We start from the raw sequence: 16,788 nt of genomic DNA, 5'->3' as shown, positions 1-16,788 counted from the left end.
GTATTTGTTTTGGTTGTTAGTAGATCCACTCATTGGACTAGAGGGATCACTTCTATGTGTAGAAGGGATTTCCTAGTTAATAAATTGGTGACTCCACTAGGGAAGCCTATAGCCTTGTCAACCCTCCTTTTTCATTTGGCCTTTATGACTAGTTTGGCCACCTTTCAATGATCCTTGGTTTTGACTACCTTTAAGTCTACAATTTGAGTAGTCTATGTTTTAGGGTATCAGGTCTAGGGTTTTGTTCAAACCTTGTTTGTTTCTCCTAAGCTTTCCTTGCCCAACGACCTTTTTCTCTGACATGGTCGCACTGACAACGTTGATTTTTCCCAGTATAGTCGCGCTCAAAACCCTGTCTTCCATTGTTTGCCGGCGCTAGTCCAGTTTCTTGTCCAACATTGATTTTTCTGTGTAAATTAGTTCTGTCATCACAAATTTTTCTATGTAGAGTAGTGCTAATGACCTTTTCAGCAGGAATTTTTCTATGCATGTTCACTGTCTTTGTCATGATGTTCTCAAGTACTTTGTTTGTTGATTCAACTTGTCCATTTTCTTGTGGGTGGTATGGAGTTGATTTCCTATGCTTAATCTTGTATTTCTCTGTTAGGTCTCGAACAAGCTTGGAGGTGAACTGTGTCCCTTGATCTGTGACAATCTTCCTTGGAACTCCATATCTTATAAATATTTTTTGATAAAGAAAAGAAACTATTGTATTTTCTGTTGCTTTGCTCATTGCTTTAGCCTCTGCCCATTTTGTTACATAGTTAGTACATACTAGGATGTACTTCTTACCATTTGATGGTGGGTTGATAGGACCCACAAAGTCAAGAGCCCATTGTTCAAATGGCTCTATGAGTACTTGTGGCTTCAATGGAATTTCATCTGAAACTACAAGTCTACCTATTCTTTGGCAGCTATAACATCTTTTAGCATAAGTCTTTGAATCTCTGAGTAGTGATGGCCAATAGTAGTCCTAGTTTAAGACTTTGTATGTTATCCTCTTCCCTGCAAAATGACCACCACATGGTTCGTCATGATCTAGTATAGAAAAGATCTCCATTAATGCAAGTGTATCTTGCACTGTTTCTAATTATTTTCCTTTTCTTATTTGTAGTGAAATGAGATGGTAATATTCTAGATGATATATAATTAGCTATATATGAAAACCATGGGGTTTTACTTGTTATAGAAAATAGATGCTCATCAGGGAAGTTATTTGACACAAGTATATGATCATCAGAAGACTGAGTTCTTGATGGAAAATCTGCTACTTGGTTATCTCTCCCTGGTCGATCTAAAACAATGATATTAAATTCTTGCATTAATAACAACCATTTAGTGATTCTGCCATTGTTAATTGTTTTGTTAATTAAATATTTAATGGCTGAATGATCTATATGGACAAATACTTGATAACCTGTTATATAATGCTTAAATTTATTGATTGCATGGACAACAACTAACATTTCTTTTTCAATTACCGAATAGTTTAACTATGTCGGAGTTAAATTTTTACTTATGAAATAAATGACACAGTTAAACTGATTTTCTTTTTGTCCTATAGATGCTCATATTGCTGTATCTGAAGCATCAATAGATATATGGAATGGTAATGACCAATTTGGTCCTCTGAGAATGGGTGCTATAGACAATTTTTCTTTCAATTTTTCAAATGCATTTTGACAAGTAGTCCATTTTGACAATTTTTCAAATGTCTTTTGCAAGTAGTTTGAACAAGAGAAAAGCTATCTTACTGAAACTTTCAATGAATTTTCTGTAGTAGCCTGTATATCCCAAGAAAATTCTTACTTCTTTCTATGTTTTTGGTGGTATTAAGTTTACAATGACTTGTATCTTTGTTGGGTCTACCTTAATTCCATAAGAAGAAATGTGGTGTCCCAACACTATCCCTTCAGTTAGCATCATAACATATTTTTCATTGTTGAGGAATAAATTTGTCTCTATACATCCTTTTAGAAAATTTTCAAGATTATTTAAACAATCATCATATGCAATTCCATAAATAATAAAATCATCCATGTAAACTTCAACACATTCATGTATAAGATTTGCAAAGATAGCTAAGACTACTCTTTGAAATGTAGCAGGTGCATTACATAGTCCAAAAGGCAGAACATTGTAGGTATATGTACCCCATGGACAAGTAAATGTGGTTTTATCCTAATCCTCTAATTTTATCTTGAACTGATTGTATCCGCTAAAGCTAATGAGTCTAGTACTTGATCAATGAATGGTAGTGGGAAATGATCTTTCAATGTTGCTTTGTTTAGTTCCCTATAATCTACACATATTCTCCATTTACCATTTTTCTTTGGTGCCACAGTTAAAGGAGAAACCCATTGACTATTAGAGATAGGTTAGATAAATCCTACCTGTAATAGTTTCCGCAATTCTTCTTTCACTATTTCTTTCATCATTAGGTTCATTCTTCTTTGTGGTTGTCTTATTGGCTTGATTGTTTCATCTGTGTAAATGTGATGGATACATGTTTTTGGGTGGATTCCTTGCATGTCTGTATAGTCCCGGGCAAAATATGTTGAATATTTCTATAATAAGGCAATTACCTGTTGTTCTTGTGATGATTGTAGATTATTACCAATATTTAGATTCTTTCCTCGATTGATTTCAACAATTTTGCTTTGAGAATTGGTAATTGAGTTGACAAAAAAATTCTTTCAAATGAATTTTGCAATGATTGAATATTACAATTTTCTTGAAAACATTGATTTAAAAGATGATTTGCAATTATTCGTAATTGTTTAGAAATATCATGTTCTGAAATAAAAAAAGGTCTATTAAATCCTCATTTTCTTCCCCTTCTCTAGAATTAAAGGCTCGATTAATGCTTAAAATAGGCTGAGTATTCTCTTGTTCATCATCAAACCATGATAGCAAAGAATGATATTGAGCAGGAGAATAGAGTGTAATATGTTTCCTTTCATCTCCATGTGCTATGATAATGCTTCCTGATCTGCATTCAATGAAGGCATCTACTGTGGCTAACCATGGTTTGCCAACAATTAAAGGATGGCCTCCTACAGGGTATTCCCATGAATCCAAAGAAACAATGATGTCCTCAAGTATTCCTTCCGGTACAACTTTAGATCTATCTGCTAGTTCTAAAATTGTAGTAGTAGGTCAGATATTTGGCAATTTTAAATACTTCATAGTTTCTATTGTTATGACATTTATAGTAGTTCCTAGATCAATTAAAATTTTAGGAACTAAAAAATTATTGATTGAAATGGTAACTATAGGTATCCCAGGATCAATATAACTTTCAATTGTTGTTTTTGTAGACATGACACTAGCTAATTTGCTAATGACTTGGATTATGGGTGGATCTCTTTTCTTTCTTCTAGTTTGCTTAATGCATAATTCTTTTATTGTTTTTCTATAAATTGGAATTTCCTTAATGGCTTGCAATAAAGGAATTTTAATATAAGCATTATGTAATTCATTTATAATATCAAATTCAAAAAGAGAAATTGATGGTTTATGATCCACTAACCTTTCTGGAAAAGGTGGTGTTTGAGTCATAATAGTTTTATTTTTCTGAATTTAATTCCTTGGATTAGATTTTTTAGATTGTTCTCCTTCTTCAATTGTTCTTCTATGATTGGTGGAGAATCTTTTTGTAGTACTTTTCTAGACCTCAAGTGGATGTCTTGAATAAGAAGAGTAGAATATGTAGGAAATAAAGTTTCTTCTTTCATATTATATGATGACCTTTCTACTCTATTACTCGGATTTGATATTGGCTGAGTTGGTAATTGAGTTGGTCTGGGTGGTGGTTGATTAGAAGGTAGCTGAAGCTACTAAGGTTGAATTAGTGAAGACATTGATTGTTGTGTAAATGGATTTGATTGAGTGGATTGTTGGAATTGCTGATATGGGAATGATTGTTGAGGATATGGCTGTTGATATGATTAATAAGATTGATATTGTTGAAGGTAATATTGTAGAGGAGGTTGGGTTCCATGAGCATATCCTTTCCAAATTTGTGAAGGTTGGTTTTGGTTTTGCTGAGGAGGCCAAACCTGCCATGGCATAGGAGTATTCCATGAATTCTGATATTGAAAATTTTAGGGAATTTGTTGAGGAAACTGTTGAGATGTACCTGCAAAATGTGGTTTCCAAGATCTTATTAGTGTCATATAATAAAATCCTTGAGTTTCTTCTATTTGACTTGCTTGCAACTCTTTTAATGTTGGAAAATTGTCTGTAACATGATTTTCTGTACATAGTCCACAAACATGTATATTATCCAAAGGACATTCTCGTAAAAGATGCTTCTTCCTAAACTTAAGACAAAAGATTGACATTATTTTTTCTTATTCTTGTTGTTTCTTCTTTGCTTTTAATACACCAAATTTTGTTCCTAAGGTACTCAAAAGATCTGTTTTAAAGTTTTCTATCAAACTCCCTATTTCTGGTCTTGTCACTCCTCTTACTGCAGATTTAGAAGCTCTAGAAGTTACATCTCTTTTTCTTGTTTTGGATATACCTCTAAAGTATTTTTGACATAGTTCAGCTATTTCATCAAATGGTATGTATGAAATATCTCCTTTACCCATCACATTGAGAATATCAAGATACTCATCTCTTATTCCTTTAAAAAAAATTGTTCTAATGGTATCAGGATTTAGAGAATGTTGTTTGGATTTTTGCAGGTTGTAAATGAATCGTTCTAAATATTCTTCCAAACTCTCATCTTCTTGTTGAGACATTCTAAAAATATCTTCTTTTGAATCTCTAGGCCTGCAATAGGTTTGATATTTCTTAAGAAAAAATTTCTTCATTTCTTCCTAGGAAGTAATAGAGGGTTCTCGTAATCCCATAAACCATTTTAATGCAGCTACTTTAGGAGTAGCAGGAAAAAGACGAAGCTTATGTGTATCATCAATGTAACCATAATTCCTATGTAAGATATCAAATTCGAACATGAACGAATCAGGATCTTCAAAAGGCATTCCATAGAAATTTGGTAAAACTAAAGGTGGAATATTCTTCATTTTTACTTCTTCTCCTAGAATTTCTCTAGTATCTACAATTGGAAATCCAAAAGTAGCTTCTTCATCATTTTCTTCATCTTGTCTTCTCGTATGATCATATTCTCTTTTGAGATATTCTTCTCTTTTCCTTTCTTCTTCTCTTCTTCTTTGCTATTCTTTTTGTTGTTTTCCATATTGTAACCTCTGTTTTGGAGTGAAGATGGTAGATCCTTTCCCTTCTTCTGCCATATCTTTTTCAATAATTTCAAATGTTTCAGTAGTAATTTGAGATTCAAGTTGTTTTATGTTTTCAAAGATAGGTTGATCTATTTGTTCAAGAATAGGCTGATCAATTGGTTTTTTTGTTTCTCTTTGTTTTCCTATGGAAGGTATTTCTGTTTGTTTGTCTTTTTTTCACTTCATAAGCTAACAAATTTTGTCTTTCAACAAGAGTTAATCTTTGTCCTGAACGTTGTTTTCGCTCTAACTCTTCCAAAGTTGGTTTTCCAGCAATTGGTGTAGTTAATTCAAATGGAGGCATACCTGCTTCTACCAATGTTTTAGTAGTTGGGCGGTCTTGTTTTATGTATCTACCATTTTCATCTCTATATCTATACAACAAAGTGTACTTAGCTTGGTATGGGGGCCCTCCATTCTTGATGGTACACTACTAAAATACTTATCTAAAACAACTTATTCACTCCAACAAACACAAGGAAATCATGAAACAAAAATTGTCTTCAATTATCTCAAAATAATAATCTTCAAGTTTTTCTACATGTTCTAACTATGAATAGGCAAAATAATAACCATATAAGAAAAAAAGTCTAAACCAACTATCATTAATGTTATCCCACTTCATCAGGTCAAAGGCATCCATTAGTTACAAGAAATCTGGAAGAATATGAGTGGAATAAGGTGGAATATGATGGTAAGCAAGTGAGTTTATGATAAACAAAATTGACCAAAATTGAGGGCCAACAGAGCCCATCCCAACCTTCAAAGGTTTTACTACATGACTACTATGGAGATCAGATTTACTATCATATTGTCTCTTTATCAATTAGGTTACTGCTTCATTGTATTACACTTCAAGGACACTGTCGCATACTACACTTCATCAAAGTAACTGCCAAATGTCACTCAATGTCGTCTCTGTCACATATCAATGGTTTATGAGTCATACATGTATCAAGGTCTTACTAGTTCATCACCAAATTGTAATACATGTAATACATCATTACATGTAGTCAAATATTAATACAACCTAGACTACCACTGTAAGAGCTGGAGACCATTACAAGTGTTTAATTTGAATGGAATACTACTATATGTAATACTTTCCTACACGCTCAACATCATCCACAATATCAACCAACAACTTCACAAATGTCCCTACAACCAACACAATATTTGATGATTAATAACATTATGGCTCAACCTTTACACTAATCATAGTTATGCACATGCCATATTAGCTTTGATATGCCACATAGGTCTACAATTTGTGATGCATGTTTCATGGATTCAGGACCAAATTTGTAGTTCAAATAGTGTGTATTCTTCAAAGTGATTGAAGCTCACTTAGTGACATCAATATGGCTGCGGGCATAAGTTCTACAAAGGAGACTCTACCATAAGAAATGTCATACATATTTGGAATGTTGGAAGTCATGTTATGGTTCAAAAGTTGCTTTAGAGATCATGCTCACAAATTCAGTCAATAAGGTCCAATATTCTTCAACTTGTGCAGTGATAAAATCCTTTTCAAAACTGTAATGCTATATGCAACAAAAATCCTAATCTCCTTGCTAGGGATACAAATAATGATGATTAGATTCAATCTACTTAACATAGTTATATTATTGTCATGAAACCCGTGCTCCATTTATCTGCAGGCTTCGTGTTGTAGGTTACAACAATATATTATGGTGATGAATTGTATCAACTTCAAATTCTGACAGGGGTCAAACAATCTTCGAATTGTCTGACCAATGTCGCGGTTCTTTCTTAAGCCCTACAGTTCTTTAGATCATGGTATATGGGAATGAAATTCTTGTATTAAGTTGATTCCCTAAGAGGGCCGCAGACCTACAGGCCTATACAAATGAACCACAGAGAAGCGATACTCTAAAGAAACAACGAATCCTTATCCAAAATTCTGCTCCACAGGACTGATAGATATGCTCGCTAAAGAAATATATCATAGGTGAAGCTACAGGTGAAGGGGCCTGCAATTAAGCGTAGAATCTAGCAAAGAATCCCATAATTAAAAGAAAGCCAAGCATAGCCCACAAAAAAATTAAATTGATTTCTTGTTAATTTCTTCAAGCCCCAGGTACGGATAAATTTAATTCTCTATTATTGGTTAACGAGTTGGTTAAAAATAGTGCTAGTGCCACTAACAAAACTCCAGAGAAATTAGAAAATGACCCACAAAGTTTTCAAAGAAACCCCAGATCGAAACCCTAGCAAAAAGAAAAAGCATCATCGCTGGTCTTCGCTAGTCTTCCAACTCGTGAACTCCTAGCTGCAGAGGAAATAATAACGAGTTCATGTTTTTTCTTAAAAGGAACCAGGCCATAAATTTATGGTGGACCAGGTGGATTTTGAGAGGGCCGACAAATTTAAGGTCATGAAATCCACATGACATCTTTAGAAAGAAAATTCAAATTTTTATTTGAATTTTGTGCAAAATATTATTTTGATTAAAAAAACCTTCTATGATCCTTCTTTGTGCCCAATATTATTTTAATTAAAAAGCCCCTTTACGATCCTTCTCATTTTAGGCCCATGATAAATTAAATACTCTATTTCCCCTGTTCAAGAAATATTTTATTTGACCTTTGAATAAAGGTGCTTTTCTTTCTAGGTGTGAGCCACAATTAAACTAATCATATGTATCCACCTCAACGACCCCCTTTGGAGTTTGAACCATAAATTTGGTCTTCCACTGTGACTGAGCATTTCTCTCAAACCGTGAATGCCCATGGAACACTCCACATACCATTGAAATTAACTCGACGTGGAGAATCCAATGGCAAGGGTCTCCAAGGTAGATTCAATGATGTGTTGCTTCAAAATCGTCATAAAGTGTGGTCTATGTCAATCGACCAAGGAACCAAACCCTAGAGCTAGGGTTTCGTCAAGCTGCATCATCCCCCGTGTTGTACCTTAGGAGACAACCCCTGAATGACTAGAGGTCAGCTCCCAAGACATTTATTCAAAATGATGGATTTACCAATTTGTTGTTCCATTGTTAAACCGCATAAGTATTTGTTTTACAAGTAAAAACTATAAATTCTTCTTCGAATCAAACACCCTTTCAAAATGGGCCTCTAATGATGAATATAATTTTAAGCTGCAGTACAATGAATGAAAATAATTTATGAAATTTTTTTAAACAACAAGCTACTTGCAGTAGAATCTCTTGTTTTAAACTTTAGCAGAATTATGGAAGAAAGATGAAATGAAATACAGAAAACATGGGTGCATATTAAGGTTGTTTGATTTTAACTTATAGATACCATAATCTCAGTGAAACTATAATATTAAAGACCAACAACTTCATTACTCTCTTCTACAGAAGAAACACCATTAAATACACAAATATGAGGAAACACATAACACATTCAAAATTTTTCTGGAATCATTTCAAAAGTTTTATTAAAAATACCATGAAGATCCAAATATTACACATAAATATTTTTTCTTACGAAGCCTAAAAACTTGGAACCCTTCCTTGTTCCTCAAAATTTCCTTTTGTATGATAATTACAATGAGGATGGTTATGAAATTGTCAACTGTCAAAACTAATAACTCCTTAAACTATTTCAAACTGTTTGGTCCTTCGAAGGACTACATTCATGACAAATTAAAACAAATTTATATCATTTTAGAAAAACGTTTTAAAAATTTCCGATGAAGTAACAAACTCTTGTCAATTTTGGTGTTAAAATTTAAAACAAACTCTTTGATTTCTGCCAACTTTGTCTGAGATGTTTTCTTGTACAATTTTTTTAAAACCATTTTGTTATCTCTAGCAACAATTTTGTTTTGTCTTCAATCTGAATCTCTCTTAACTCTTGTGATGACTTAGAGTTAAGGAAGTCGATCATCTTTTTGGAAAATTGTGCTCACTACTGGAGCTTTTGTTTACCACCAGTAATTATACTAAAGAAGAGTCTTTCAGTAGAAATCACATACGAGAAATTTTTTCCGACATTTTTTGAACCAGCTAGTGTGGTTCATCGAACCAATAATTATAATTTCCAAGTCTCTAACAATGGCTTTCTCCTCTGCTACAATTGACAAAAAATCCCTAACATTCTTCATTATATGAATAATGTCTTTCCAAACAATCTCCCTGGCTTGAATGAGGGACAAGTTCCCTTTCATCTTCTACTTCAATTCTTTAATTTCATGAGAAGCAATATGATAATCATTTTGATATTTTGAGGTTGTGTCTTTGGCCATGGCTAATTCCCTCTATGATATTTCCAAGATCTGCTTTGTATCATCTAGATTTCTCTTCATCTTCTTCATCTCATCCTCTGATATTTTCAATTTTGTCATCACTCTAGTCAGCTTCTCTGCAGGATCATCATAATCAGGTTGTACTAAAATAGTACAAACATGTGAATCCAATTTCTACTGCAAAGTAGAATTCATTTCCTTGAGTGCATCAATTTCATTGTTTCTTTGCAAAAGATCATTTGTTAGAATTTCTTTTTCCTTTTCCACCTGAGCTATTTTTGGGGCCATGACATGCTCCACAAAAGGTAATTTTAGCTTTTTCCTTAGGACCTAAATTTCAGTCTTTGCCCCCTGCAAAATTTTCTGTATAACACTCATGTCTTTAGGATTCACACCAATTTTTACAATTAACTTCTTTAAGTCCACATTCTAGGTAAACAAGGTTATGGAATTTTCCTTTTCCAATTTTAATTTATCAACCACTTTTTCTAATAAAGCTTCATATTTTCTAGCAACCAAGGATGCTTTGCTTAAGTCATTGTAGATCAATTCCCTAGTTTGCCTGTGCAAATTAATCTTGTCAAGCAATGAGATTTCTCTTGCATCTAGAGTCAAATTAATAGTTTTAAAACTTGATGACGATGAAACAAATAAATAAGAAGGATGAGAGAAAGACAAATTCAATTGATTGCTCTCAAGATGCATGGAAGATATTAGTTTAGTGTGATATTTAGAAACTGATTATGCTTCAAGATGAGATTCATTACCTTCTTTTAACCTCTATTTCTTTCTTCTATTTGACCACACAACTGCTTTATAACATGAACAACACTCTAAGAAGCTTCTTCAAGTACTAGAGAAGAAGGTGTATAGGTAACATCTCCCAATTGCAACTAAAAACCCATTCTAGCCGAGGAGCTTCCAACCAAAGATTCAGTCTCCTTTTCTATCTCAGACAACCTTGGATTTTTTGAAATCTGACCTGCTTCACTTTCCAAATCAATTATGTCTCCACTGCCTCTTTTTGGACCCTTTTTAGTGGGATGTGGAGTTTCAATTTCTATTTCTCCTTGTGCTCTTGTTTGACCACCATTTGCTAATGTTTACACATCTGATCGAGGTTCATGTGTATAAGGAGAATATGAATTTTTGACTCTGCTCTTAGAGATAATATGATGGGGATCATATCACCATTTTTCACCCAGCTATAATTGCATTCCTTCAAGAATCTTTGCCACTTCTTCCATGGCATGCATGTTGTTTATAATAAAAGGCCCAATTTGTTTTAGCAATTTGAATAAGTGCCCCTTTGTTGTTGGGACAAAATGAACCTGATCCACATTTAAAATTTGTCTGATAAAATCTAAAGAAAACAGTCTCATAGGAACAAATGTAGGAAGTCTATAAGGGGAAACCTCTGCTTCATACAATCTAATCTCAGTATAGTCTTCAAACTAGAACCAATCACCCACTTTTACATGTTTTCTAAGGCGTAGAAGAGATTGAGCCTTTGGCAAAATGCAAGGTGGAGGAGAGCTATTTATAATGGAGTAAGTGACTGACAAGAAAGTAGTGAAATATACAAATCCTTCATAATTGGCATGACATCTTAAGGTATCTCTCCAATTCACCATGGAATGCTTCTTTTTATGAATATCCATTATATTAAGACTCAAATGCATGAATTTCTCCACATGATTGTACAAGAAAAGATAAGTCATTAATGAAGGAAATCTGAAAAAAACAGTACGAGCAAGGTTCGGCAACTAATAATTAACTAGTTTCTCCCAATAGGTAGGTATATCAAGTACAGTCTTGGGTTGCAACATTAAATTAAACATCCCTAAGATGGCCCAAACAATTACAGTTGTATATTCTCTTCCCAAAACTTTGGCAATTATTTGCAAAATTGGTCTTACAGCTTCATCAAAAGTTTCAAGAGAAATTTGAGTAGATTCCATAGGCAATTGTTGTCCTATAGGCATTAAGAAGAAATCCATCTACGCATAACCTTCCCATACAAGTTTTGAAAAATAAACAACAAAGTTTCTTCTTCAAATGAGGTATAAAGACTTGAAGGTGGAAATTCCAAGGCTTGCTGAATTAAAAGGGAAGACACCTAAAAAATATTTTCACGTAATGCATTCATCACAAAGCACTTTTGAGGATAGAGAGAAGAGACTAACCAGTAGATAAATTATGGGAAAGCATAGGTTTGGGGAATTATTGCAGCAAAAAGACTAGATTTTACGACTGCAACATACATAGGAGATTCCCTTTGATTGACTAGAATATGCTGATGAAGTCCCATTAGATTTAAAGAAAAAATTGGATCAAAAACATTCCTCTCGATGTCCATGAGAGGAATGTAGGTAAAAAACCTGACAACACAACTTTCTTTGACATTTTGAAGACTTTAACAAGTGGATATGATTTATAATTATCTGGTTAACATGACTGGTGATGATAATTTTGAATTTCAAGCTGAACAACCACTGACTACAGAAATGGAGAACTAAAAATGATGAAAAGGGAAGAATGAGAATAAACAGGGTTTGTGGTAAAACAAAAAAATGGAGGGAAAATAGAATTAATGTGAAATTGATGTGTACGGAATGGATGAAGTGGCAGATGAGACATGACGATGTGATGGGGTGATGTGGGAGTGATGAAATGATAACGTGGAGGACTGAACTGTCGAACGCACTTGCTTGCTACAGAGCTATGGGGGCACCCACCAGAACATGGGAAGCTCTCCCAGTGTGATCCCACAACTCATATCCACCGTCTATCTCAAGTCAATCATTATCTCTGACTTCCTTTACAGAACCACCTGCTGGTATAACAATTGAGCATGATGTGATGTTGGGTTGGGGCCATTGTGGGGTCCCAACATGGCATTTAACTTCGCCCAGTGTAGATGATCGCCATTTAACTATATGTGTGTTTATATATATATATATATATATATATATATATATATATATATATATATATATATATATATTAAATAAAATAACTCCGATTGGGTTCAGCCATTGCATCATTCTTAACAATAATATTGATCCACCCTTAACAAAATCATAATCATTTTGTTCGTTTGTTTGTTTATTTATTTATTTATTTATGTTTATGTTTAAAATATATAATTTTTCTTTTTCTACAATTTAAAGACATAGCGAAAAACGAGCTACAACATTTGGCTCCACTTGGGGATATAGCTTTCAGAATTAAACACTAAAAACCACAGATTAGTGCCTTCACCTCGAGCATGGAGTCATATTATAATTTAGAACATTACAATGAAGAACTCACTGGTTATTTACAATGAACAAGCCAATATTTATAATGGAAAAGTAAAAGATCTAATTATGGAAATAATGTTTTAAACACTGCCCATTGGCATGCAGCTGCAGTAGTTCACCATCCAAATTTTGCAAAATGGAAGTGTTATTGGATCTGATTTCTGTTATTCAGAATGGTCCAAAACATAGAGGATCAAATTTTCCGTATTTTCCCTTATCCTCTCTTCTTACAACCCATCTTAGAATCAAATCTCCAGGCTGAAAAAGAATATTTCTGGCTTTTCTGTCAAAAATCAATTTCATTTTCTTTTGATAGCTGAGTAAATTCTCCATTACCTTCTCTCTATTTTCATTCAATTCCACTAGTTGGTTCATCCTCCTAGTCAGTGCATTAGATTCCTCTTCAACATCCTAAATAAGTGCAACAACTGGTTTTGCTAATTGACTGGGAAACAAAGTTACTACTCCATACACTAATTAAAAAGGTGACTTTTCAGTGGCTCTCTTAGTAGTCACCCTATTTACCCATAAGGAAAATTTTAGCTGAGAGTCCTAATTTTTCTTATTTTCAACTATAGTTTTCTTAAGTATCCTCACAAGAGTTTTGTTTTTGGATTTTGCCAACCCATTCCCTTAAGGATGATATGTGGTAGAATGTGTAAGTATTACATTATACTTTTGGAAAAAATTAATCCACTTTGCAGATTTGAACACTTGGGCATTATCTGCTACTAACTTCTTTGGACAGTGAAATCTAGTGAAAATATTCTCCTCTAGAAATTTAATTACCACTGAATTAGTTTCCTTCCTAGTTGGAATGACTTCCACCCATTTAGTAAAATAATTAGTACCTGTCAGGATCCATTTGTTGTCCACTTGAAGGTGGATTTATTTCTCCAACAAAATCAAGCTCCCATTGTGTAAATTGTTCTTCAACAAACGGATGAATCAGTGATAAAGGTGCCAATTTTTTATTTTCAGTAAATATTTGGCACTTTTGACAACTTCTCACTAATATGTAAACATTTGAAAACAAAGAGGGCTAGTAGAAACCAACTTTCAAAATTTTATGTGTTTTGACTTTCCAGTTATAATTACCACCACAAAAACAACCATGACTTTCTAAAAACATCTATAATTTCTCCTTTTGTCAAACAGAGCAACAAAATACCCACATGATCCTTCCAGTACAATATTCCATTTGTTATTACATACTTCTGGGATTTTAGTATGAGAGCTTTGCACTTCGTTCTAACTAAAGAAGTTGGGTAGCTAAGAAATGATAGATAATGGACAATATCTTTATACTAGTCAAAACAAAGGTACTTATATTGAATTTTGTTAAAAAAAAAAATTTCATTACCTTTTTCTTCTACAATTTTTGATTCAGAGACTTCAAATAGAAAATTAATTCCCATAGCTTGGTTATTTGCTTCGGTCGGGATCTTTGCTAGTCCTTGTCCCTTTACCAATTTTGTTGTTTTGATGTTCATATCATACTCTTGAATCTTTCCTATCCACTTTCCCCTTTTTCCATCACTATCACTCTGATTTAACACATCTTTGACAACATCATTAGGAACATATGTAGTGATATGAGATTGTAGAACATAATTTCTAAAGGATTTCAATGCTTTAACCAGAGCATAAGGCTATTTTCTAAAATGTTATACTTCAACTCTAAATCCCTTAGCACCCTGCTAAAAAATGTTGAGTAGAGGTCAGTGCCCAAGACATTTATCCAAAATGATGGATTTACCAATTTGTTGTTCCATTGTTAAACTCCAGAAGTATTTGTTTTACAGGTAAAAACTATAAATTCTTCTTGGAATCAAACACCCTTTCAAAGTGGCCTTCTAATGATTAATGCAATTTTAAGCTGTATTACAATGGATGAAAAGAATTTAGGAAAGTTTTTTAAACAACAGGCTACTTGCAGTAGAATCTCTTGTTTTAAACTTTAGCAGAAGTATGGAAGAAAGATGAAATGAAATGCAAAAAAGAGGAGCACATATTAAGGTTGTTTGGCTTTAACTTACAGATACCATAAACTTAGTGAAACTGTAATATTAAAGATTCACAACTTCATTACTCTCTTCTATAGAAGAAACAACATTAAATACATAGATGTGAGGAAACACATAACACATTCACCATCTGTCTGGAATCACTTCGAAATTTTTATTAAAAATACCAAGAAGATCCAATGGTTACACAAAAAGATTTTTTCCTCTGAAGTTGAAAAACCTAGAACCCTTCCTTGTTCCTCAAAATTTTCTTTTGTATGATAATTACAACGAAGGTAGTTATTAAACTGTTAATTGTCAAAACTGACAACTACTTAAACTGTTTCAAACCGTTTGGTCCTTCAAAGGACTACATTCATGATAAATTAAAACAAAATTATATCATTTTACAAAAACATTTTAAATTTTTTGATGAAGTAACAAGTGGCTTCTTCTCATTGAGTAATTTGATATTTTGGTGTATTAGAAGGTACAATTTCCATTGTTGTTGTTGTGGGAGTCATCCACTCTCTGCATTTCTTCCAGCCTGTCATGTCCAATCTCTGACTTTTCACAAACCTTGTGTGAGCCATTCTGAAATTGGTGATCCTGCTATAAGTTGGCTTCTCAGTAAAAAGCGTTCTAATCAACCATAATAGCTGAAAGTCCCTGTGTAAATAATTCACAATTGTTGCCCCTTTCAGAACTGTTGTTTTTTCATGAGAAGTGCCAGTATTACTTTTGACTTCTACTAGAAAGGTTTCATAAGTCTACCAGGAAAGAATATTTCCCTGTTGATCCCAACACGAAGGTAGTCCTGCTCTGGTTCTCTTGTCAAAGTTGGTGTTAAACTTTAAAATAGACTCTTTGATTTTTGCCAACTTTGTCTCAACTGTTTTCCTGTACAATTTTTTAAAACCATTTTGTTTATCTCCAACACCAATTATGTTCTGTCTTCAATCTACATCTCTCTTAACTCTTGTGATGACTTAGAGTTAAGGAAGTTGATCATCTTTTTGGAAAATTGTGCTCGTTGCTGGAGCTTTTGTTTACTAGTAGTAATTATACTTTCCAGGTCTCTAACAATGGCTTTCTCCTCTGCTACAATTGACAAAAATTCCCAAACATTCTTCACTATATGAATAATGTCATTCCAAATAATCTCCCTGGCTTGAATGAGGGACATGTTCCCTTTCACCTTCTCCTTCAATTCTTTAATTTCATGAGAAGCAATCTGATAATCATTTTGATATTTTGAGATTGTGACTTTGGCCATGGCTAATTCCCTCTCTATTATTTTCATATTTTGCTTTGTATCATCTAGATTTCTCTGCATCTTCTTCATCTCATCCTTTGATATTTTCAATTCTATAGTCACTCTAGTCAACTTCTCTACGGGATGATCAGAATTAGGTTGTGCTAAAATAGTACAAACATGTGAATCTAGTTTCTACTGCAAAGTAGAATTCATTTCCTTGAGTGCAAAAATTTCATTGTTTCTTTGCAAAATCTCATTTGTTAGAATTTCTTTTACCTTCTCCACCTGAGTTATTTCTGGGGCCATGATATGCTCCACAAAAGGTAAATTTTTATTTTTCCTCAAGACTTGAATTTCAGTCTCTGCCTCCTGCAAAAGTCTTTGTATAACACTCCTATCTTCAGGATTCACACCAATTTTTACAATTAACTTCTTTAACTCCTCATTTTGGGTGAACAAGGCTTTGGAATTTTCCTTTTCCAATTTTAATTTATTAACCACTTTTTCTAATAAATCTTCAACTTTGCTAGCAACCAATGATTTTTTTCTTGAGTCACTATAGATGAATTCCCTAGTCTGCCTGTGCAAATTAATCTTGTCAGGCAGTGGGATTTCTCTTGCATGTACAGTCAAATTAACAGTTTTAAAACCTAATGATGATGAAATAGACAAAGCAAAAGGGTGAGACAAAGACATCTTCAATTGAATTCTCTCAAGATCCATGACAT

The 16,788-nt window shown here is 33.4% G+C and overlaps 1 protein-coding gene across 1 annotated transcript in view; it reads right to left on the bottom strand.

Moving 5' to 3' along the window:
- The window catches only part of LOC149228283 (transcription factor-like protein DPB), a 49,680-nt gene extending 33,602 nt beyond the window's left edge, over positions 1-16,078 (bottom strand). The window contains exons 1-2 of the mRNA XM_089380727.1: positions 15,871-16,078; positions 6,356-6,410 (exon numbers count right to left, since the gene is read on the bottom strand). Of these exons, the coding sequence (XP_089236853.1) occupies positions 6,356-6,410; positions 15,871-16,078 (263 nt within the window). The remainder of the gene's footprint in view (positions 1-6,355; positions 6,411-15,870) is intronic.
- Positions 16,079-16,788: the final 710 nt, after the last annotated feature.

This window comes from Pinus tabuliformis, chromosome J, assembly GCF_031772625.1.
Source record: "Pinus tabuliformis cultivar Carrire ecotype Pingquan chromosome J, CPIR1, whole genome shotgun sequence".
NCBI classification, from domain to species: Eukaryota; Viridiplantae; Streptophyta; class Pinopsida; order Pinales; family Pinaceae; genus Pinus; species Pinus tabuliformis.
Note: the sequence above shows the minus strand (reverse complement) of the source record. Positions and strands in the feature narration are given on the sequence as shown.